Source organism: Harpia harpyja, chromosome 14 (genome assembly GCF_026419915.1).
Source record: "Harpia harpyja isolate bHarHar1 chromosome 14, bHarHar1 primary haplotype, whole genome shotgun sequence".
NCBI classification, from domain to species: domain Eukaryota; kingdom Metazoa; phylum Chordata; class Aves; order Accipitriformes; family Accipitridae; genus Harpia; species Harpia harpyja.
Window position 1 is genome coordinate 9,316,126 of NC_068953.1, and position 24,000 is coordinate 9,340,125.

At 40.1% G+C, this 24,000-nt stretch overlaps 1 protein-coding gene across 3 annotated transcripts in view; it reads left to right on the forward strand.

Annotated features, from left to right (window-relative positions):
• SEC14L1 (SEC14 like lipid binding 1) overlaps positions 1-24,000 on the forward strand; it is a 47,841-nt gene that overhangs the window by 20,243 nt on the left and 3,598 nt on the right. For all 3 annotated transcript variants that reach the window (XM_052807702.1, XM_052807704.1, XM_052807703.1), the window contains exons 3-14: positions 9,118-9,267; positions 9,358-9,489; positions 11,610-11,738; positions 11,993-12,227; positions 12,966-13,075; positions 13,867-14,056; positions 17,038-17,126; positions 18,093-18,163; positions 19,800-19,971; positions 20,278-20,412; positions 22,173-22,307; positions 22,752-23,003. In XM_052807702.1, the coding sequence (XP_052663662.1) occupies positions 9,118-9,267; positions 9,358-9,489; positions 11,610-11,738; positions 11,993-12,227; positions 12,966-13,075; positions 13,867-14,056; positions 17,038-17,126; positions 18,093-18,163; positions 19,800-19,971; positions 20,278-20,412; positions 22,173-22,307; positions 22,752-23,003 (1,800 nt within the window). The remainder of the gene's footprint in view (positions 1-9,117; positions 9,268-9,357; positions 9,490-11,609; positions 11,739-11,992; positions 12,228-12,965; positions 13,076-13,866; positions 14,057-17,037; positions 17,127-18,092; positions 18,164-19,799; positions 19,972-20,277; positions 20,413-22,172; positions 22,308-22,751; positions 23,004-24,000) is intronic.

The following is a 24,000-nucleotide window of genomic DNA, read 5'->3' on the forward strand; positions in this document are numbered from 1 at the left end:
CTATTCCCATGTGCTGCAAGTCGAACCGCCGAGGAAAACGACCGGCCTGGCTGAATGGGGAGCTTTTGCTAGGACTTAAGAAAAAAAGGAGAGTTTATCATCTCTGGAGGAAAGGGTGGGCAACTTGGGAGGAGTACAGGGATCTTGTTAGATCATACAGAGAGAAAATTAGAAAGGCGAAAGCTCAGCTAGCACTAAATCTGGCCACTATCGTAAGGGACAACAAAAAATGTTTTTACAAATATGTTAACAGTAAAAAGAATCCCAAGGAGAATATCTTTCCTTTAATGGCTACAGAAGGGAATGTAGCAACCAGTGATGAGGAAAAGGCCGAGGTACTTAATGCCTTCTTTGCCTCAGTCTTTAGTAGTGAGTCCAGTCATCCTCAGGGTACTCCACCCCATGAGCTGGAAGGTAAGGATGAAGAGCATAACATACCCCCCTTAATCCAGGAGGAATTAGTTAGGGACCTACTACGCCATCTGGACACTCACAAATCTATGGGACCTGATGGGATCCATCCAAGAGTACTGAGGGAACTGGCCAAGCCACTCTCTATCATCTATCAGTGTTCCTGGTCAACAGGGGAGGTCCCAGAGGACTGGAGGCTTGCCAATGTGACTCCCATTTGTAAGAAGGGTCGGAGGGAGGATCTGGGGAACTACAGGCCTGTCAGCCTGACCTCGGTACCAGGGAAGATTATGGAATGGTTTGTCTTGAAAGCACTCACATGGCAACTCCAGGATATGAAGGGGATCAGGCCCAGTCAGCATGGGTTTACGAAAGGCAGGTCCTGCTTGACCAACCTGATCTCCTTCTATGACCAGGTGACCTGCCTAGTGGATGAGGGAAAGGCTGTCGATGTTATTTTCCTAGACTTCAGCAAGGCCTTTGACACTGTCTCTCATGGCATACTCCTTGAGAAGCTGGCGTCTCGTGGCCTGGATAAGTGTGCTATTCACTGGGTGAAAAACTGGCTGGATGGCTGAGCCCAGAGGGTAGTGGTGAATGGGGTGAAATCCAGTTGGCAGCGGGTCACAAGTAGTGTTCCCCAGGGCTTAGTGTTGGGCCCTGTTCTGTTTAATATCTTTATTGATGATTTGGATGAGGGGATTGAGTGCACCCTCAGCAAGTTTGCAGACGACACCAAGTTGGGAGGCAGGGTCGATCTGCTCGAGGGTAGGGAGGCTCTACAGAGAGATCTGGACAGGCTGGATCGATGGGCCGAGGCCAATTGTATGAAGTTCAACATGGCCAAGTGCTGGGTCCTGCACTTCGGTCACAGCAACCCCATGCAGCGCTACAGGCTTGGGGAAGAGTGGCTGGAAAGCTGCCGGGCGGAGAAAGACCTGGGCGTGCTGGTTGACAGCGAACTGAATATGAGCCGGCAGTGTGCCCAGGTGGCCAAGAAGGCCAATCGCATCCTGGCCTGTATCAGGAACAGTGTGGCCAGCAGGAACAGGGAGGTGATTGTTCCCCTGTACTCGGCACTGGTGAGGCCGCACCTCAAGTCCTGTGTTCAGTTTTGGGCCCCTCACTACAGGAAAGACATTGAGCTGCTTGAGCGTGTCCAGAGGAGTGCAACCAAGTTGGTGAGGGGCCTTGAGCACAAGTCTTATGAGGAGCGGCTGAAGGATCTGGGGTTGTTCAGTCTAGAGAAGAGGAGGCTGAGGGGAGACCTTATCGCTCTTTACAACTACCTGAAAGGGGGTTGTAGTGAGGTGGGTGTTGGTCTCTTCTGTCAGGTGGCTGGAGATAGGACAAGAGGAAATGGCCGCAAGTTGAGGCAAGGGAGATTTAGGTTAGATATTAGGGAAAATTTTTTTTACTGAGAGGGCTGTCAAACATTGGAATAGGCTGCCCAGGGAAGTGGTCGAGTCACCATCCCTGGAGATATTCAAAAAGCAAGTGGACAGGGTACTCCAGGACATGGTTTAGGGGGGCATGGTTAATGGTTGGACTCGATGATCTTGAATGTCTTTTCCAACCGAAATGATTCTATGTATTCCTGCAAAGTAGAAGCAGTTGGGCCATTTGGGGCAATTACTTTGGAATGCTTTGCTTTAGTACACTGTATGTGAACAGTGCAGGCACTGCTTGTTCCCAGTGCTGTACGCTTACACTCTTAATACACTAATGATCATTTAATCAGAAAGTCCTAGATCAACAGCACTTTTTACACTTGTGTAGTGAACAAGAACTTTTTAGCCTCTAAAATGAAGCAGAATGCTTGTCTTACTGATATTGACTTGTCCTATTGATTTTTTTCTGTGTAACTTACAGAAAGGTTATTTATTTTATCTTGGATGTACTTAATAGTCATCATACTTAAGAGGCCAAATTTCATCTTGTACCAGGGAACAGAGGGTGAAGACAATATATCCTGTTCCTGAGTGACTTGTGCCGCAACAGGGTAAAATGCTTTTGGACTGTAATGGAGGGAGGATAGAAGAGAGACAAAGTAAAATAAGATCAGGATGCAGTTGCCAGTGTAGTAAAGTGTGATGGGGAGAAAGGAGAGTTGTACATTTTTTTTGCCTGTAGTTTAGGGTAAGGGGCTACTCACATTTGCCAGGTGAATGTCAGTCAGTTCTCATTTTAAGAGATTCACCGGAATACATCCCACCACATGATGCAGCTGTCCCCTCAGAGCCATCTGCATGGCTGTCAGATTGAATGTTCTGCCAGTTCTTCTCTGCTATTCACACCCTTCTCAAGTACAGCTCAGTTTGTAAAGGCTGGATTTTTCCTGTCTTCAGTGAAATTCTGCTCTTCGTAGAGTGGAAGAGTGTTTCCTGTTCCAAAATTAATGTATATTCAAATGTGGGGCATTGGGATTTAGTTTCTTTTTTTAACGAAACAAGATGGAAAACGGGGCCTTCCTTTTTAATGGATGCTTGCTGCCTGCTTAATTTGTCTTGATTCTTAAAATCTTTGAAGCAGCTCTCATTCAGGTGAAGGATTATAATTTTTAATTCAGACAAAGGGCTTCCACACAAGGTATTTCGTGATGTACTTTCTCATTGCTTAAATCCAGTTCAGCAATAAGTTGTTATGCAAACATTTTGTTTGTTGATCTTGCTGTGATAGCCAGCAGGTTAAGCATTGGTGAATCTTGCTGGAAAAGCTTTGGAGGAGCATATTGTGTTCTAGTTCTAATTTGAACCTTTTAAACACTTTTTTTTTTAAAGTAGAAATTGCAATGGAAGGCTTGAAGTCTCTTATTTTTTTTCCCCCTTTTAAAATAAGTCAGTGTTCTCTACAGTGTTAAGAAAAGTAGTAAGGAAGGTCTCTTGCATCTAATATCCACTTTTACAAATACCAGTTGTGCAGTGGGCCATCATCCCAGTACTTTGAAAATCTGACTAGTCATATCTTGATGGCATAGACTGGGCCAAGATTTACAGACAAGTCAAAAATAAGGCTGGTTAAACTACTTCATATTTGTCAAGGACCAGAAATGTGCATATAGAAGATTTTTGTGTTTCAGATGATATACAGCCATTCATTCATGGGTTTGAATCTGCCTCTCATACTGGGTGGGTTGTCTGTAGTCCCCATAAGCCTCATTTGTAATCTTGTGTAACTAAAGCCTTCTTGGTCTTTTCCAGAGAGAGTGAGTTCTTAGTACTGAGTCACTGCCAAGCAGCCTTTGTTTCCCAGCAATAAGAAAATAACTTCTCTCTTTGTAAATGAGAACATTTAATGAAGTGAAAACACAGTGGAGAAAAAACCACTTAAGCCTACTTTGAACAAGGGCTGCTGTGGAGAGCCATACCGATGGGGGAAGTGAACTGCAAAATAGCAAAGTTTAACTGTGCTGCTTGCATGGCAGCAGGGGTCTGGCTTGTAGCAGTGAAGGTCTCCTTTTAGAGGACTGTTCATCCTTGAGAACTGGCTTCACAGATGTTCCTTTCCAAATAGCTGACTACCTGTGTGTTAAGATATGTTTTCTTTCCCAAGCTGCAGTCCAGTTCATGTTCCTCCTTCCTGGTGCCTGGGAGTGCTACCTTACCAAAAAACTATTTGTAGAGCTTTTTCAGGTATATCTGCTCTAATCATCTGCTTTCTTCCATACACGTGCTCCCAAGCTGATTACTAACACATGAACTAACATCCATGAGATATACTGGCACTGAAGTACACACTTCTTCATAGAAGTATAATGATTTTTAAATGTATGTATGTATTATAAAGGGAATGGTAGAGAGCTATGTACAGCAGTATATGGGGGATGAGAAAGTATTTGCTGATTTGTGAGAGTTAATCCAGAATTGTTTCTTTCCAAATGCAACTGCCAAGAATTTGAAACCTCTTGGTTGGCCTCCCACGAGTCAATGTTTTTCCTATTGATCTACAGTGCTCTAATACAGGGGGAGGAAGAAGGTATAGTGATACGCAGGAATGATGAAGCTGCTGGAATGCAGCCTGTCAAGCTAGGGCAGCATCCTGCTTGAGTGACCCCTCTTGTTTCCTGTGTGTTTATGAATAATTCAGAAATTCCACATACTCGAAGTGGATAGGAAAGCATGGTGAATGTTGGTATACACTTGCAGATTAGTACTCAAATGTGGTCGGGTATTGCAGGCAGAAATTAAAGTTTGTGTGTGGCACACAAAGCGCAGTGGACTAGATTTGATTGCCAGGATGAATGTCTTCATGTGTTCTTTTGAGGTAGCCTTGGAGAATGTTGTGCTACTCTTAGAAGTTTACTGTTCTAGCAATTTTGAACAGAAAACGTCAAAAAGAAATAAAATATCTTAACAGCTTGTTTCATGGTATTAAGCAAGCACTCGATATGCTTCATTTTCTGAATGGTGATTAAAATTCCTACTTACTTCACCATGTTAGAAGTTCTGTTTGGAGGGTTCAGCTACTATAAGAATAACAGCACAGTGTAAGATTGCTTGCAAGTTCTGTCAGATCTTTTTTCTTAAGTAGAGAAGTTAGTTTTGAGTCATCTAATGGAAATACCGAACAATCCCTATCCTTTAAGGCAGGGGACTGGGAATATATTAATCTGGGCAGAGAAGCTGACTAACTTATTTACATAAATGACTGACTTTCCCCACTGAGGACTGAGCACATGCCTATTAGCAAGGTACTTTATTAGCCCTAGGCACGGTTTGAGAAGCAAAAAGCCAGAACAGTCTTTGGTCCTCCTGAAAATTAGGTTGGGGTCATACCTAAATGCTGTTCTAAAGGTGGTATTTTGAAAGGATCCCATTATTGCTGATATTCGAATCCCAAAATCTAAGTGCAGCGGCAGCAAATATAATTCCCTTGGGTATGAAAAATGACTGCAGTGGGTTTAAAATAGTCTCACTTTTGAATTGCTTTCATGTCTTTAAACAGAGCTGAAATACTAGCAAAGATAAAAGTAAAATAAATCCTGTTATTTTGACTCTACTCTGAACATGAGTTGCTAAGGGAAGCAGCTGGAAAAGAAGCTTTAATACAGTGCTATTTTGGTTGAAATTATGCTTGTCAGTGTTCTTACCATTAACATGCATTAAGAAAGTTAAGGGTTTATATAATGAGCCCATTAAATTTGAAGTTCAAGCTGTTTCACCATACTGTGTTTTTCTTGATGCACAATGCCAGCTTCTAATGTATTAGAGTACACAAATGTTCCAGAGGCTGGTGGGAAATTGTAAAAGTACATTATTAGGGAACAACAGAATTGCAGGCTTAAAATAATTTTTTTTGAAAGCTCTGTACATAGATGTCTCTCTTAGCCAAAGAGGTGTTGCGACTTTTCATGTCAAGCCCAGCACCAATTGTAGAGGCTCTGAGGATGAGCATGCCTGTGCTTTTTACTTGTGTTACATTCAGAATCTCCACACACTGTATTTTTTAAATGTGACAGAAGGGTAAAATTAAGTAACATCATTGCAATGTCCTTCTTAGATGCATTTAGTCCTACAGCAACAGCATTTCATTCTTGCATTGAGTCCATTAGGATTATTGCAGCTGCTTTGCTTTTGAGGAACTAATTGTCTTTTGTGATTGTATCAGTATAGTACAATTGAAATCCTGAGAGAAAGGTGTGTAATATCTAACCATTTTATTTGTAAAGAGAGACCTATCATACAGGACAAACGTGTGGCATCCTTATAATACACTCTGCTCTATCAGACTATTAAAGGAATGTTGGATAATGCAGTTCAGTTATTTCCTGTCTGCAAAGCTGGACTTGAGACAAAATTTCTGGTTCAAAACACCTCAATAATGCAGAAAAATCCATTCAATTCTATTATTAGAAAAGAAGAAGCAGCGTTTGATCTTTCTTTAATCTTCTCATGCTCTTTTAATAGCTCCAGTCTTGGTGATGCATGTGTTCCTTTGACTCGTGTCTCTTATTGTGTTGTACCACAAATTACAGGTTTTCTTCCTGTGCTTTTGGCCCATGGTGAAGTGAGATCTTTGTGTCCTATAGTCTTTAGCAGCTTTTTCCTGCCTACTCTGCAGCGTCAAAGAGAACTGTTTGCCACATGTGGAAGAGACAGCTATGCTTAAATCAGATTGAATATTTTGATGTGGCTACGGTTTAGTATAATCACTTTTTCTTCGAACAAGGCTGTGCTGAGAAACGATGCATTACAAGAACATATTGGCAATGGTACATAAAGAAATAAAACCAGACTAATTTAAGAGCCCAATAAAATTGACTGTGAACAGTTTTCCATACTCTGTGTGCATGTTCTTTAGGGAGAAAGAATCCTGTGTCGCTGTTAATCTCTTTGAAACCTTCAAGTACTTTGTTGTCGTAAGCATTGAGCTTGCCAGCTTTTGGCAGATAATTATTTTGTTCTCTTCCAGATTGAACACATTCAATTCAGTCTTCCCATTCAGAACAAGAAATTTGTCTTGGGTGGTGGTTTTTTTTTTTTTTTTGCTCACAGTTCAGTAAACACTTAGGAGCAGGTAATGTTGTAATTTGCAAGTGTTCACAGAGCAAATGGGAAGCATTTTGAGGACTAGGATGAGAAATGCATCAGTATGTGCAATGAAGGATATTTGCAAAGGCTTGGCATAGAGGAGGCTACTCAGATGGGGAAAATTCATTGTGATCCAAAAGTAAAAATACTTGGAAAATAGTGAGAAAATGTTCCCCTTCTCTCCTGTCTATAAAATAAATGTTGTAATGTACGGTCCTCAAAATAGAAGTATTAAATGAAGCAATCTGAAAACCAGAAGTACTTTTCAATTCTGCTTCTTCTGGAAATCTTTTCTTCTTCTGACTTAGGACATTTAACTACAGACAACATAGTTAAAACAGGGATTAATTTAGAAAGAATGCTGAGACTTATTCAGGGAGAGGGCTGAGATATTCTTGAATGACCGTAAAATGTACGGCCTTCTGTCCAGAACAACAAGAACCTCATAAAAGAAATAAGAAACTTTGTGTAGCATATTAATAGGACCCATCCTCTCTTTCTCTTGGAGCTGTGAAAGGCTTTTTCCCAGTGCTTGCTGTTGTGTTACAACACTAATACTCTGTCACTTCTATTGTGCACACATCTCTGAATCCAGAAATTTCTATTCTTAATTTAAACAAAACCAGCTGTGCCAGATGAAAAGTCTGAAAAAAGGACCATATGCACTCACTCACTGGTGCTACTTCTAGTACATTACAGAGGGGCTTTATGAACTCGGGACAATCATGCTGCAAAAATGGTTTAAAAATATGCATGATGGAAAAAAGCTGACACTGTTTTAATGCATTGCACCACTGTCACCACAGTAGCACTGTGTTCAACTATGTTTGAACACTGATAACAAACTAAGTATTTTAATTCTTATAAAGGGAGAATTAAGAGACCTTTTCTCTTACAGTGCCACCATTGCATACTTTCTGCAGCTGCTGCTTATTTTCTTCCACACCCTCTCACTGTTGGTGCTGTTCCTGTGCTGCAACCCAGCTATATTCAGAGCAGTTAAAATCATCTAAAAGGACAGAGTGAATATTTTAGCTCATTTAAAGAATTGTTTCATGTTCTGATCTCAGATTTACTTTATTTATGTTACTGAAGTTTTCTTCTGCACTGGGACACGTTGCAAATCCTACCTTTTCACCAAAGCCAACTAGTTCTGATAAAAGCAAAATGAAAGAATTCAGAATGTGGAAAGAAGGCTAAAGAATTAGTTACTTTAGTGCTACCCCGTGAGTTAAAGTCAAAGATAAGTGGAGGTTATACTGGTGACTATGAAAGAAAGGGGAAAAAAAACCCCCACAGTTGTGTTGTATTCTCTAGCCACAGTGGTTCTAAAACCAAAATTCAACAAGTTTACTAATGGGGATGACTCCCATTTTCCTCTTACCTGTTTTACTGATCCCAGATTCCTAACTATCCTTTCCGAGTGCGTCTGATTTAATACCATCTTCTCTGAGTGTGTCAAGTATTGAAGAGATGAACTTACTTCCATGACTGTATTCTTTAACAAGAATCAAAGCTATTGCTAGCTCTGCATTATTGCAAAAAGTTTAAATTTTCAGAAGTATGAAGTGGCCTTATTGTATTTGAAAGATTTTATGTTGTTGGACAAAACTGGAAGCTGATAAACTGTGCGGTGAAATCATTATGAATACTCTGTGCACAGGGAGCTTGAGAGCTCTATTAGCTTAAGAAATAGGTTTTGGAATGTTTTTATTAGACCTTTGGGAGCTGTATGGAAAACCCTCTAGACAGCTTGGTGAAACACTGATAATTAGCACGTGGGGTTTTTTAGTCCAACACATAATTGTTTTGTCTTGTGGTATTTTAGAACTAGAGGGTCTTATTTTCCTGTTATTGCTGACAAGAGGATTGTCCTTGTACATAATGAACAATTTCCTTTGTGGAGGGAGGGGAGAAATGGGGTATTTCATGTGTTTTAAAAATTGTTTTACCTGGAAAGGGCTATATTAGGAACATACTAATAAATGGATTGTTTGGAACGCACTGTGACTTTTTCAGCTATAATGTGGACTCCAGGAAGGCTCAATCCTTTATACAAAAGCTATGAAGGGTGTTATGCCTCAAAATGCTGGTGATGTCAATGAAGGAACTCTACGCACACCCTCAGGAATTAATTGTGATGATAGTTTGTTTTCTTTTCTTTCCATCTTTATAGGCATATGAGAGGAGGTTTCCTACGTGTCCTCTGATCCCTATGTTTGTAGCCAGTGACACTGTAAATGAATACAAGAGTGAGGATGAAGCTATCCACGTGATTGAACGGCGCTGTAAGCTGGATATAGATGCACCACGGCTATTGAAAAAGGTGATTAGGTTTGAAGTGCCTGTTTTATACTTTTATGTATCCTTTCACACGAATATCGTATCTTAACGGAATCTATGTCATCTTCCTCAGATTGCAGGAGTGGATTATGTCTACTTTGTCCAGAAGAATTCTTTGAACAGACGAGAAAGGACTTTGCATATAGAAGCCTATAATGAAACCTTCTCTAATAGAGTCATTATTAATGAACACTGCTGTTACACAGTGAGTAACAGGCTCTTGGTGGTGCTACAGATGGAGTGAAGACAGTGTTTAGATTTCAGGACTCATAAACAGAAGTTGGGTTGTTCTTGGCTTTTGCCTTGCAAGAAAAAATAACCAACACATTGCCATGAGTGATAATTGTTGTTAGTGTTAAATGTAACACACTTGCTTGAAGAATTGAAACAAGTTTGGCACCCTCTTGCTTGAGCATCTTCTCAGAGAGCAGAACACAACATAATTTGCTGTGTTTGACAGCTCTGTTTAGGCAAATCTGTGGTCTGTAATAGCAGTGTGGGACTTGGTGAGGTTGATGATACCTTGACAGAATTGTTAAAGGAGAGTTCAACGTAGCTTATTTGCCTTCTGCTCAGCTCAGACAAATGTTCATTGAGTCAGCTATGTTTTAACTTAATTCTTTCCATTGTTCTTGGTCTTCAGTGCAGATGTTTTCTGATACAAAGGATTCCGGTGGCATGCTTACTACTATACTCTGGTCATTTTTTTTTCTGAATGGCTTAGCTAATGCTCACACGCTCATACAGCACATGCATATAGCAGTAAAACTTCAAATGGATGTTAAAGGTCAAACCAAAGCTAGCAAATGAAACCAATTTATTTGTATTGTAGCATTCTTTTTATGTGCAGGTGATAACATTTTCTGTTGTGTACAGAACCATGGTTAAAAGGTCACTAGATGTCAAACCCACTTGGCATTATTATCTGATTTTTTTTATTATTATTTCTGCAATTATTTCCAGTGTACATTTAAAAATACTTTTCCACCTGCAACTTTTCTGTGAAAGCTCTGTTTAAACAGGGGAAACGCTATACAGGAAAGTGCATGTGGTAAATATATACAAAACACTACACTTCTCCTTGCCCTTGCTCTACTCAATCAAGAAATTAATAGGTAAATACAAAACCAGAATTCTAATTCAAGAATAAACTGTTTTTAAAAGTTCATTCTTATTAAAGTTATTTTATAATTGAATTTATGGAAGGACAGGAAGATTCTTAAATGTTGTTATGATGATTTGTACTTATTTAAGCTGTACAAGCTATTCTTCTAACCTCCATTCCCTAATGCAGAAGAAGCAAATGAAGGGAAATGTGGTTTTTTTCCTGTTTGTTGTCTTGTTGTAAAGTGTTGATACTGTTCCCAGTCAATTTTAGCATGTTTTGAGGGGGAGGGGAACCTTAAGGCATCAGGACAGTTGCATGCCCAGAAATCCAGCCTTCTGTGATGTTTGTATAGCTAGAAATTCAGAGCCCAGCCTGGAAATTTCTTAGACAAGTCTTTTTTTAGCTGAAGAGAGTTTAGAAAATGGCTTTCCTTCAGAGGATCATCATCAATCATAGAATCATTTAGGTTGGAAAAGACCTTTGGGACTGAGTCCAACTGTAAGCAGTAACATCTCTGTTTCAGGATCATCTCTCAGCAAACTAAGATGAAAGCTAAGAAGAAAGTTGGGAGTGCTTTAAGATAGCTTATTCAGCTGTCAACCAAATGAGTTGTTTACACTTCTTTCTGTAGCATTATCATAGGAGAACAAAGTAAAATAGTTTTCAATCTACAAAATACTAAGATACTTCATAGGTCAATGAGGGAACGATTTATTGCAGTATGTCTGTTGCAAACATGTCTAGACTACAGTGCTTGGAAATGCTTACGCTGTACCTGCTGCAGTCCTCAGGCTAGCTGGCCTTGGTCTATCAGCCTAACCTGCAGCAGCAGCAAGTTTGCTGTGGAGTATTTTACCCTGTTCCACAGATACACTACAGTCACAGCCCATATCTAGAATGAGATAGTGTTAATTGTATAAATGTGCTAGTCATTTGGCTCTTGGCTGGTGCACTAGTATTTCTCCACCCTCTCCTTTTTTTTTTAACAAGAAAGTGCTGTGCTAGCCATGGGACTATAGGAGGGCTTCTCAGCTTTTTGTTCTTTAGCGTTACCTTTTTCAAACTGTGTTTTGCAAATGAAGCAAAAGACTGCAGATTCTACTTTTATGTTTTTGACTATGTAAACCTGTAAAACAAGAAACAGTCATTTCAAATATTGTGAGGAAAAAAAATACTAAATGGGTAACTAAGCTGCATGACCTCCTTTTAACTAATAGGTTCATCCTGACAATGAAGACTGGACCTGTTTTGAACAGTCAGCAAGTCTGGATATAAAATCTTTTTTTGGTTTTGAAAGCACAGTGGAAAAGATTGCCATGAAGCAGTACACCAGCAATATTAAAAAGGTGAGCTTGCAGTCATGAAGGAGGTGCCTGGATCCAAGTTACCAAAAGACAATGTAGCTGCTGCTAAGTAACAGGCTGCTCTGCTCAAAAAGCTGGGCTGTTTACTCTTTAGCCTGGGGCAGCATGTGTGTGTAGGTCTGTATTTTCAAGTGGAATCTTTAGAGAGGTCTGGCCACTTACTGGGTTTTCAGCCCAACCCTTTCTGTATCTAAATGAGTGGTTTTAGTAGCTGATATAAATTTTCCTTTTTGAAGGGGAAAGAAATAATAGAATACTACCTGAAGCAGCTGGAGGAAGAAGGAATAACTTTTGTTCCTCGTTGGACTCCTCCTGTTGCATGTAAATTGGAGAGCAGTACATCCCATGCAAGACGACCTGTTTCACCTGCTATTAATATACCAGACTCTGCCACAAAGGAGGGCTTGAACAATAAGGAGATTCTCAACACTTCAAGCAGCCCCTCAGAGCCCACAGCAGGAACGCCTGATGGTATGGTGGTCTGACTTGTTTTAGTGGGGTTCTTTGTACTGGAGAGGCTCTCAGCACTGTGCTGCTTCTCATGGGCAGCCAAAAATCTTCACATTGGCTCTTTGTTTGGTAACATACAATGTTAAATTGCAGGCTTGCAAAGCAGTAACATGTGGGATAGCTTGGATAGCTGTTATGGGATGATCTTTTTAGTAAATGAAGATCAGATATGAGTGGAAAAATTCTTTACTGTTCATTACGTTGCAAATGAATGGCATACTTCTTGCCCTGAAATTCAGGGGTGGGTATAACTGTAGGAATAACAGGGAGGAAAGGGCTGAAGCTTCCCTGGACACAGTCTTCTGTAGTATCTTCCTTCCCCTGTTAATAAGGGAATTGGGGAGAATTCTTGCACTGGGAGATTTAGATCAAAGCTTCTCTAAGTACTTCCAGAAGCAGCAAGCCCTATGATGCTATGAATTGACAAATCTGAATATACTAGCAAAATGCTTTTGTAAATAAATGGGTTTACTCCTTTCTTAGTTGCAGAAGGAGAATTAATCTTCTTGGTTTGCCATTAAGATGACTGTGTATATTGCCTTGCTCATCTTTTCATTGATTTAAAGAAACTCTATTCAATTCTGACTGCACAGAACAGAGCAGCTGCTTCTAAGCTTGAGATATCAGCATTTAAGATCCCTTGCTACTTTGACTAGGTCGGTTCAGGACCACTTTAATCACATGCACATCTCCTTTTAGACAAGCTAGATGCAGACTACATCAAGCGGTATCTGGGTGACTTGACACCAATGCAGGAAAGCTGCCTCATTCGACTGAGACAGTGGCTCCAGGAGACGCACAAAGGCAAAGTAAGTTACTGTTGGTCTCTTGTGGCTCTATCTCCGAATGTGTGATATACAAGGTGGACCTGATGAAACATCATGCCACATCTCCTGTGGCTAATTGTTCCTGTTAAGTGGCCCTCCATGATCAAAACCTAAATTAAGTCTATACAGTGGCAATAGAAGTTCATTGTGACTGTCCTTCTGACTTTGCCAGCTGAGGTGCTTAAATGATTAGCGTGACCGCCTCTCAATGTCAGTAAAACCAGCACAGGGGAATAACATCGGTTTTGTAAGTCTGTCTGGTTCTACAATACCTTATTTTTACATTTGTTTGTTTTGGCCAAACATCACATTCTCAAATCTATGTCCCTAACTGCAGTACTGAAAGGGAAGCAATGTGGCCAGTTAAATCACTGATAGCAAGGCTGGGGGTTTTCCAGTGGCTTGTGATTTGCGTGTGTGTCTCAGCTTCCTTTTACTTAGCAATGAAATACAGTCTGTGTTTTGTCCCTAGATTCATTTAAATTAGATTGACTTAGTATGGTCATACAGGTGTAAATAATTACATTAGTTCATGAAATTTTTATATCCCTTATGTGAAGGTAGCTGCAGTACCTGACAGGGCTCATGTTTTTGTTGCAAACAGACTGATTTGCTTGAGTAACTTCCAGTGTTACATACCATCCTCTTGGATTGGTGCAGGGCTGCACGTTTTTCAGCTTCTGTTGTTTTTTTTGTTCTTGTTTCAAACCTTGGATACAAAATTGGGTTTGTGGGGTTTTTTTTAGTTTTTTGTTTGGGTTTTTTTTTAATAGATCCCAAAGGATGAGCACATTTTAAGATTCCTGCGTGCTCGGGACTTCAACATTGATAAAGCAAGAGAGATCCTTTGCCAGTCGCTGACATGGCGTAAGCAGCACCAGGTGGACTATATTCTAGACACCTGGAACCCTCCTCAAGTACTCCAAGATTACTATGCAGGAGGCTGGCATCACCATGACAAAGGTATGCTCTATAGGGTGGATACTGAATAGCCTTTTTATGTTCTGAATTAAAGGTGATTGTTGTCCCTCTAAACTAGAGGTGACTGGAAAGATCGTTAGAACTTCTCAGTTGTTACGTACTAAATGCATTTTAATTGATGTTGCCAGCTCCTTAGTCGGTGGAGGCAGACTCCCAGGTCCTAATCTTTCTGACTAATACTGACATATTTAATGCTCTAAAGAGCTCTGTTTTGCCAGTAGCTTAAAAAACTTACTAATTGCATTTCTGTAGTGCTCTGAGATGCTTAGAAGGGTGTTATGCAAATGCTGAGTATTCTCTTTCAGTGATTAAAAGGTGTTTGTAAATAAGTACGTCTTTCTAATCAACTTATTTCTGATGTTGTATAAGTCTGCTGATGGCATAAATGAATACTTATTTGGCATTACAATCAGCTTAATGATAAGTGGGATGTTGCAAAACATCAAATAGAGCAGGTTTATTTAAGGAGGGAAGAAGATTTGGCTGAATTTCCTTTGTGTGGTGAGACACAGCCAGATCTTTAAAACACTGCCTGTGTTTAAAACTATGCCTGACACTCCCCTATCCCTCCGCTTGCTTTATCGTGCACTGATCTTGTTGCTAATATGTACATAGAAATGAAACGTTTTGGGATTTGTGGCTTGAGGCAAGCTGGGCTCTTTAGATAAGGAAATGATCTCTTACTGTGAGCTATCTGTGTTCTGATTTAGTCTTTTCCCTACTAGGCACCGTTGTTTCTGCTAGCTCTTCCTGTTACAAGAGGCATATGAAACAGGACAGGATGCTGTCAGCAGTAGTGGCCAGGAGACAGGGAGGACACAGCAGAAGTTTAATCACTGTAAAGCTGAAGAGCTTGAGTGGCTCTCCCCTGCTGCTTTGGGCTTGACAAGCCTCAAACTGAGAAAATGGAAAATGAGAACATGTTTGCAAAGATTGTAGGGAAAAAGACCTGCAAATAAGTTCTCCCTTTCTGTCAGTTCCTTGTCTTTACTTTGCAAAGACTTCCTCTGTCAATAGCACATAACTGGGTCCTGCCAGTTAGTAGAAAGGTGCAAAATGCATCAAAGGATTGTTTAATGTTTTTCTGAGAAGTTCTTCAGTCTTGTGGTGAACTTCATGCCCCACTATCTTCCCCTCCAGTTCCTTTGATCTCTTTTGCAGCATGCCCACAAATAAAGCATGGGTTTGTCAATAATGGAAACGGGATTTCAAAGCTGAGCAATTCTCTATAATTTAAAATTTTAGTGGTAGGTTCTTTTTTTAAACCCTCTTTTCTAGTATTGCTCCTTTCCTCCTACATATGCTAAATATGCCAAACTTAAGCTAGCTGAGTTCTGTATAGCTTTTAGTGCTAAAGCAAAGGCAGCAGTGATTATGAAATGTGTTGTCTAGAATGAGCTATTAGTGCAAAAGAATAAAAGTTATTATTTTGGCTTGCAATTAGCACAGTTTTCTATACATCTGAGTGGCTTTTATTTTGACAGGAATTCTTCAATCAAATGGGTTTTTAAATCACAAAGCTCTAATGGAATATAAAATATACAGTGATAATACAGCACTGTCAGCTGAGACTTTCCTTCATGTGTCATTTGGGTGGACCAGGGTTAGTAAGCTATTAGTTTGGTTTTGGATACATGTGCATCTGTGAGGGAGATAGACCTGCTATGAAGCTTAATAGCACTTTTTGTTTAGTGTTTCAAAAGCTAAACAGTACATTCCAAGATAAGTGTGTACTGATGTTAAAATAACATTTTCTTTTAGACCACCTGATAAAATACAACATACTGTGAACTTTCATGGGGGTAGTGTCTGCCAAATAAATAACTTGCCTTGACTCTGCAGTTTTGGTTGTTTGGTGTTTTTTAATAGCATATCTTGACAGTTTCTTTCCTTGTGTCCCAAAGGACTTAATGATAATTTGATACCTCTCTGCAGTTGTTGTAGGGAAGTAAAGCTAAACAGACAACAAGACTTCAGGGAGATTTTTATGTAGAAAGCTTTGCTTTTTTTGTGTCCCAGCATATTCAGTTTTACAAGTTGGTGGTTATTTAGTTTGTGTACTAGAATAGATGGAGCAAAGCTTAAAAAAATGCATCACAGCTTCTTCACATCCTCACAGGAGGATGGAAGCTGTTTTGGACAACTAGCTCCTATTGTGAAGAGCCAGAAATGCAAGCTTTGATTCTCAAATTCAGCCAATGCAGGTGTTAAGCTTAATGCCTTTGTATCCTGGATAGTATCAGGATGCCCCAGTATGCAACAAGATGACTGTGAAAAGGCAGCGCTTTGAATCCAGAGGGTCTGCATGAAGCTGATCTCTGGAACAGAGTCAGTTCTCACCAGGCTTAACCTGCATAAGTGAGGCTGTGTGCCAGTTCCGCATAGTATGTAATGACATAGCTGAAAGGTGTGACTTCAGCAAATACTGCAGAAAGCAAGTCTCTGGGTTAACACTTTGTTTCATCCAGAACTCAAGGTAGCTACTTTTCCAAAAATGTTGCTGTAAGCTATCCAGAGCAGTATTGTCATGTGTGATGGAAGGCTTACAGCCTTCATTGCAACTCTTTAGTTATGCTGGTGGACTAAAGTTTTTCCTGTATCTTAGCTGTCCTGGAAGCTAATTATAGTCCTGTGTCTTTAACTGTGTATACCAATACCTTCTGTGTACCAGTGTACATGTTGAATTCCTTGGACCTTTCCTTGCAAATAGGGGAGCTATTTTTGCATCACGATGTCTCCATTAAACTTTTGCAGTTCATTTACAGGCAATCTTTTGGTGTAGCTGGACAGGGTAAAGTTTATATTGCCATCTGCTCCAGGTTTTCCCTTTTCCAGCTGTACAACAGTTTGAACTGATTATGGCTTGTTTCCATTGGGATTTTTAGCACAAAACTAGCTTGCTCAAATTGTCTATTGTTGTAAAAATAAAAGGTTATGCTGATCTATTTGTTGTCATTATTCAGATGGTCGCCCGCTGTATGTGCTGAGATTGGGACAGATGGATACCAAAGGCTTAGTGCGAGCTCTTGGGGAAGAGGCCTTGCTTCGATACGTAAGTATTTTTGGAGCCAGCAAGTTGCTAACAATGTCATATTTTCATTTAGAAATTTCCTTCTCTGCCAGAACATTCATCACTCTGGATATTTTGATGTACTCTTTGGCCGTCTGTTTTTGGTTTGAATACATCTGAAAGCTCCTGGTAGCTGATCTTCTGCATTCTTTCCAACTGCAAACTGATGGCGGAAAGGCGTAGTTCTTGGCAGCTCCTGTAGTTATGGGTTAGCATTTTCACAGATTCTTCTGCAGTTTGTGCAGTGCTTCAAGACTCTGCGTTTGTACAGAAGAGAAAATGCCATGTTCATATTTTGTCAAGCCTGTATTCAAGGATAAGAATAATTTATTTTTAAAGAAAAAGTACTTGCCTGTAATTTTGCCTTCTCTAAAGGCATCATTCAGACTGTGTTATTGTGGATCTGCTCAGTTTCCAGGCAGAAAGCTGGCAGAATTCCAGGTTTGCAGTAATTTTTTTTGACTCCTACTAATGACAGTCATGGCCATAGTAACCACTAGAAGAAGGGGCTGGATTTTACTTTTTCTCTTCCAGTGGCATTTCCAGCCACATACTAAATTTTGTTTCTTTGCCCTAGTTCTGTTTCCAGGTTACTTTCTTTGACTTAAAAAGGGGCTTTAATTTCTGAGTAAAGAGGAAATCAGTGCTTAAAGGAGCAGAAGTGTAGGGAGGCTTCTTGTCTGTATTACTCCCTTGTCTCACCTGGGACTCAGTTTTTAGGAGTATCTTGTTTACATTTTACTGCTTTTATGGAAAGGCATGTTTATTTTTCAACAAGATCAACCAATGGGGTAAATGTAGTGATCTCTAGTTCATTCTTTGGAAAAAAAGTTTATGCTGGTTTGAGCTTGTAGTTTTAATTAGTCTTTGGATATAAACATCTTTTTTCTTTATCCCATCTACTGAGTTTAAGACTGTCTTCTCTAAACAACATGTTTTCTTCTACAGGTTCTTTCAATAAATGAAGAAGGATTGAGGCGGTGCGAGGAGAATACCAAAGTATTTGGCAGGCCAATAAGGTAAAATACAAGTGGATCTGCTCTTTGGGAATTACCTGGTTTCATGGTGTGTGTGGGGGAACATCAGGCAATGTGATGCTGCTGAGCAAAGCTTATTAAATGAAACAAGCCAAGGGTAGGCTGTGTGTCTCATGTACAGATAGAAGCACAGTTACAGTTCACTGAGAGCCTCCACAATTACTGCTAGAGTAAATCTGCATAGTCAAGCCTAAAGGAAACACAACACCTGCTCTAGCAGTCTCTGTGTCATGCCATAACAGTTCTACATGGTGGGTGTTATGCTTCTACTCTCTTCTATTGTTGGATGTCTGCAAAACAATGCAGCCTAACTCCCATTTCTGTTTCTGGGGGATTTTATAGACGGACGTTGGTACAGGCTGCCAAAAAAATCAAGCCATGATAGTATCATGGATAACCTTTCCAGTAGTTTCAGGTATTATTTTCATGTTATTTGTTCATCCATAGTCCATACCAAGGCTCATTACATTCAGTTCTTGTTTGCATTCTCCGTTTATTATATGCAGTTACTCAGCTCTTGATCCAAGGCAAGGTCATGAGGCTCCTGTGAAACCTGAAGTCTAGTTTTCAAAGTACTAGCATGACTTCATATGAAGTTCAGTCAAAAATACTTGTTATCCCATCTTTAAGTCATTGTAGGGGTCACTTAGGAAAGTGTTAACTGCAAAATGGATTTAAGGGAGTGGAATGTATGCAGGACTGGCCCTGAAAAGAAACAATGTTTCTTGGACTCCTTTCAATTTCTGACTCCTTCCTTTAATCTGTAAAGGTTCAGGGGTGGGTGGTATGTCTGCTTATCTTTGCCCTGTAAAAGAACTAGCTGTCCTAGCTCTCAGTGGGAGGTCAAATCCAAGAGATCGGTTTCATGTGTGTAACTCTGAAATTGTGTTGCCCTACTGGATCTTCATTTGTAGAAGTAATCCTAAAGGACTACATATTAAACATTTAAAGTGAAACAAAGTGTTTGCTGTTTCATGGAAGCCTTATGCATAATTTAATGGATGCTAGCTGGTGCAGCACAGCTGTAAATCTTGAATTCATGCCCAGGGCAAGACCTGAACTTGGAAAGTAACTAAAGTATATGCTGAAGCTCAGTATTTAGTATTAAGAACATAGCTCTTCCTATAGAAAAAACTTCCCTCCCTGAGATCTGACAACAGAATTAGCTTTGACACGTAATAGCACTGTTACTGTACTGTGTTAGTAGGAAATCTGCACCATGAATGTTAAATTGCTTCATAGCAGCAGCGTGGCCACTTAATTGATTTCCCAGTAAAAGCAATGGTTTAACATTTGGGCTGGCTGTTGACAGGATCTTTTTTGGCTTCGTATTAACCTTCACCTGGAGTCTGAAATGTCTGTGGGAGAAGACGCATGATGTCCAAAGTGATCATTGCACATACTGTGTAACCGTGCTTGGCACACTCTTAAGACATTTCTGTACTAAGGAACTGAAACTCCAGTGTCAATAGGTAGCACAAAGCAAGGAGGTAAAATAGAAGAAACCAAAACATGCAGTGGAGTCCACACATTTCAGTACATTGGACACTTGCATAAGAAAGGAGAATTTTGATGCTCTTGAGATTTTTCTTTTTGTTTTTGTCTTTCTCAAATTTAGCTCTTGGACCTGTCTAGTAGATCTAGAAGGCTTGAATATGCGGCATTTATGGAGACCTGGTGTCAAAGCATTGCTAAGAATCATTGAGGTGGTCGAAGCTAATTATCCTGAGACTTTGGGTCGTCTTCTTATTCTAAGAGCACCTCGAGTATTCCCAGTTCTTTGGACACTGGTATGTTTGTAATTCTGGGTATTCCTCATCTCTCTCTGTACACTGCTACACACTTGCAGTTTGTAAAAGCACTTTAGAGATGAGGCTTTATAAGCAGGAAATGTTACCATTTGGAAACATCTCTTTTATAGGATTCCTGGAACGGATTAAAAAACACTACCTAGGAACTTGCTTACATAGTCGGTTAATTTAGCTTCTTTGTAGTGTGAACTTTGTGTAACAGACAGTAACAATGCAATCAAACTGATTCCTTCAAAATTGACTTGAAAAGTGTGGGAGCCTGATCTATTCTGTTTTTCTTTGTAGGTTAGTCCATTCATTGATGACAACACTAGAAAGAAATTCCTTATTTATGCTGGAAATGACTACCAGGGTCCTGGGGGACTGCTGGATTACATCGATAAAGAAATTATCCCTGATTTTCTTGGTGGAGAGTGCATGGTATGAATATAAACTAGTGCATATAGCAACTTATTTGTGTTTTTTTTTATTTTTCCTCTCCACTGCTCAGAAACCTAGAAACACAGAATGATTCCTAATGTAGTTTAGGGGCAGGGGCTATGATGTAGGATTCCAGGCTTAGTGTTTTCTTCTGGATCCACTTTAAAAAGAAAAGTACAATACTTCTCTACAATGAATATCAAATAACTTATGAAAATAGCCAAGCGTGGTTAAAAGCTGTAGTCTCTTTACCTGTCAAGTTCAAGCAGACATGGTAGCACCACACTGAGCAAGAGCTGTCACCATCAGCTACTCATAAGAGTCTGTGTCACCTAAAAGAACTAACTGATACCATAAGGAGTCCAAGGAAATATGTGGCACATCTGCTAGCAGGGCTTAACAAACAGCCAGGTCTCCTAGCGCATTGACCCACAACAAACCAAAAAAATTGTTTTACTGCAGGATCCTGTAATTTCTCAGTCCCTTGTCATATGCCTTAATAGCTGTCTCCTGCCTAGACTATGGGTGTCGATTGAATCTGTCGTTTTAACATCTCGACAATACTGTAAGGTTTGTTTTCTCTGTAATGTTTTTGACAATGCAGGCTCACTGGTGTGACTGAGGTGTAGGAGTGCAATTCGGGCATTTTCTGGAGCCTCTGTCACAGTAACAGTTAGATGATTGTTTTTTTTTTCCTGAACTCAGCTATGTTAAAATACCATCTTAGGCTTGCTTTTTAAGCCCCTGTACAGTTTCTAAGTTAATTTCTGTACCATTTTTTTAAATTCATTTAGGTCTGTTCAAATACAGTCTCAAATGATAATGAAGTACTGTTGGACACATTGAGAGTAGAGCATGTGTTTGTCTTCAGTGGGCTGCTTTTTGCTGCAGGAGTAGCTTTCAGTGGATGGAATTTGTGCTATCTAATTTAGAGCTTGAGAAGCTGGCAAAATCTACTTAAGTAAGCAGAAGTGACTGTTAGCAGAAAGCAAATTGCTACAATACTTCCTGCTGGTCACAGAGAATGATAGAGTCTCTTTCTCTTCTTCTTTACTTCTGGATATTTGAACAAAAATGACTTCTCAAAGATCCTTTCAGTTCTCTGTTATAATTCAGTTATCAAACACTTCTACTACCTCATACGTTTCTATGGAAGCTGTTCCTGATCAGATAGTTGTCCAACTTCATTACTAGAGACTTTTTTAAAAAGAAGATTGCTTAGGGAAGTTGTGTAATCAGTTCCAGTACTGAGCTGTCCAGACAGTTGTAACTTCAAAACTGCTATCTTCCTGACTGCAATATCCTTTCACGTGTTTGTAAAGTTACTGTATCACCCCACCACCCTTCACCCTTAAATTTAGCTACCCCAGTTCTTTCAGGTCTCTGTAGGCTATATTTTTTTTAGACTGAGTCGCTATTCCTACTTTCCTCAGGATTCTTAAGTGGCTCACATCTTTCTTCAGTATAGGGCAGTATGAGTGATAACTATATTCATTTTCTGTGGTGGTGGCTGCTGTCTGTATACAAGATCTGTTCCTCTGGTGTCTAATTCTGCAAAATCACCTAAAACAGATCATTGTAAAATAAATTTATGTATGTGTGATGTACAAGCTATAAAATTACTTTCAAACTTGGTTCATATCTCATTCTTTAGAGTACTTGCTGAATGTGGGGTTTTGTTTCTGAAGCTAGCAGGCAGAGAGCATGACAGGGTGTGGATGTACAGAGGGGATACTTTTTAATGGCTGTTATGCTTTTAGTGTGAAGTACCAGAGGGTGGGCTGGTTCCCAAGTCCCTCTACCGGACAGCAGAAGAGTTGGAAAACGAAGACATAAAGCTTTGGACTGAAACAATCTACCAGTCTGCAAGTGTCTTCAAAGGAGCTCCGCATGAGGTACGGTTGTAGTCTACCTTTCTTTTCTTTCATCTCAACCTTCTGCTCTAGACTGTCTCTTGGACTGAAAATGGTTTAGAACTTGGTTACTTAGTTGCCATGGTTCCACCTTGTTCTTCTATAGTTGTGGTGCATGAGGATGTTTTAGTAGCTGAAGTTTGTGACCATTCCTGGTATCATCTTATTGCCACTGTTTTTTGTTCTATTCAAAGCCAAATCCTTCTAAGCAAATACAGGCAATATACTCAGGAGCTACTTGAGAGCTTCTGAAAGTCATGTGTTAAAATAGACACTCCATTGTGAGATTATTTATATCGACAATGCCTTTTTAATATTCGAAACTAAGCCCAGCAACCAAGAGCTCTGTTCTTTGTCGTCTTTTCTGGTAGGAGCTTGTCTTTACTAAGCAAATTGCTATTGTCTAATATGACTTTTCTGTCTAAGGTTCTCATTCAGATTGTGGATGCCTCATCTGTGATCACATGGGATTTTGACGTGTGCAAGGGCGACATTGTTTTTAACATCTTTCATTCCAAGAGAGCCCCACAGCCTCCTAAAAAGGACTCTCTGGGAGCTCACAGTATTACATCTCCTGGTGGGAACAACGTCCAGTTGATAGACAAAGTCTGGCAATTGGGTCGTGATTACAGTATGGTGGAGTCCCCTCTTATCTGCAAAGAAGGGGAGAGTGTGCAGGTAAGACGGCCGAATCCTCGTGTGGGAGCAGATGGAGGCTAGCTCCAAAACTACATGTTCTAATTCACAATTGTTATTGATGACCGAGTGGTGATTCAGCTCCAGACTGTCTGCTTGCTTTTGGCCGATGTTTCAGCTTATGTTCCTAGCTGCATGCTGCAGGGAATGAGGATAGTATTTACATGGGATCTGCTGTGAGGGGAGGTTGCATCAGTCCAATAGTGACTAGCAAGGATTGATTGGCAAGGAATACAGGGAAGCCACCTAGAACGAAGTGCGCATCCAGAAAGTAGCAAGACATGCTTTGTGCTGTAATTTTGACCATTATTTTCTGAAGCAAGCAGTCTATGTTTGAAGAGTATCATAGTGTCTTACCTCAGTAATGAGAGAAGTCTGGAATTTAAGACTGAGCTTCTGTGTGTTTGTCCCTCTAACAGGCATGTTAAGGAGCTCCTTAACGGCCAGGGTTCCTGAAGGGGTTTTTAATGGCATTTGCAACCTATCCTTTAATTATCAAGTTTGAAATTACATGCAGCATGTTTATAATCACACTCTGCCACTGCTATTCCTTTTGACTTGAAATAAGAGTTGAACAGCCTTTGAAAAAGGAGCTCCTTAAGTCATCTAATTGGAAGTGTTAAACTGGAAATATGGGCAGTGACCTCTTGAAACTGTACTTTCTCTTTCAGTGAGGCAGGAGCCTTGACTGTTCTTTTCACAGCCTCAAAGGACAGCTGTTAATGAATATAAATGGAAAAAATGGATATTGTTTTAAACAAGAACTTTGTCCTTTCAGTATATTTAAATCCTAACCCCTTGACACTGCCAGAAAGCAGGAGGAACTGCTGGCATTCTATCATAACTTTTATAAGCATGCTGTGTGGGGAGAGTTGACCAGCACTGCCAGTTGGCTGAGGAGCTGAAATACTGGCATTGGGGAAAAATTATGAGCATGTGGGCAGTTTTTCTAAGCTTGGAAAAGAAATTTCAAGCCTAC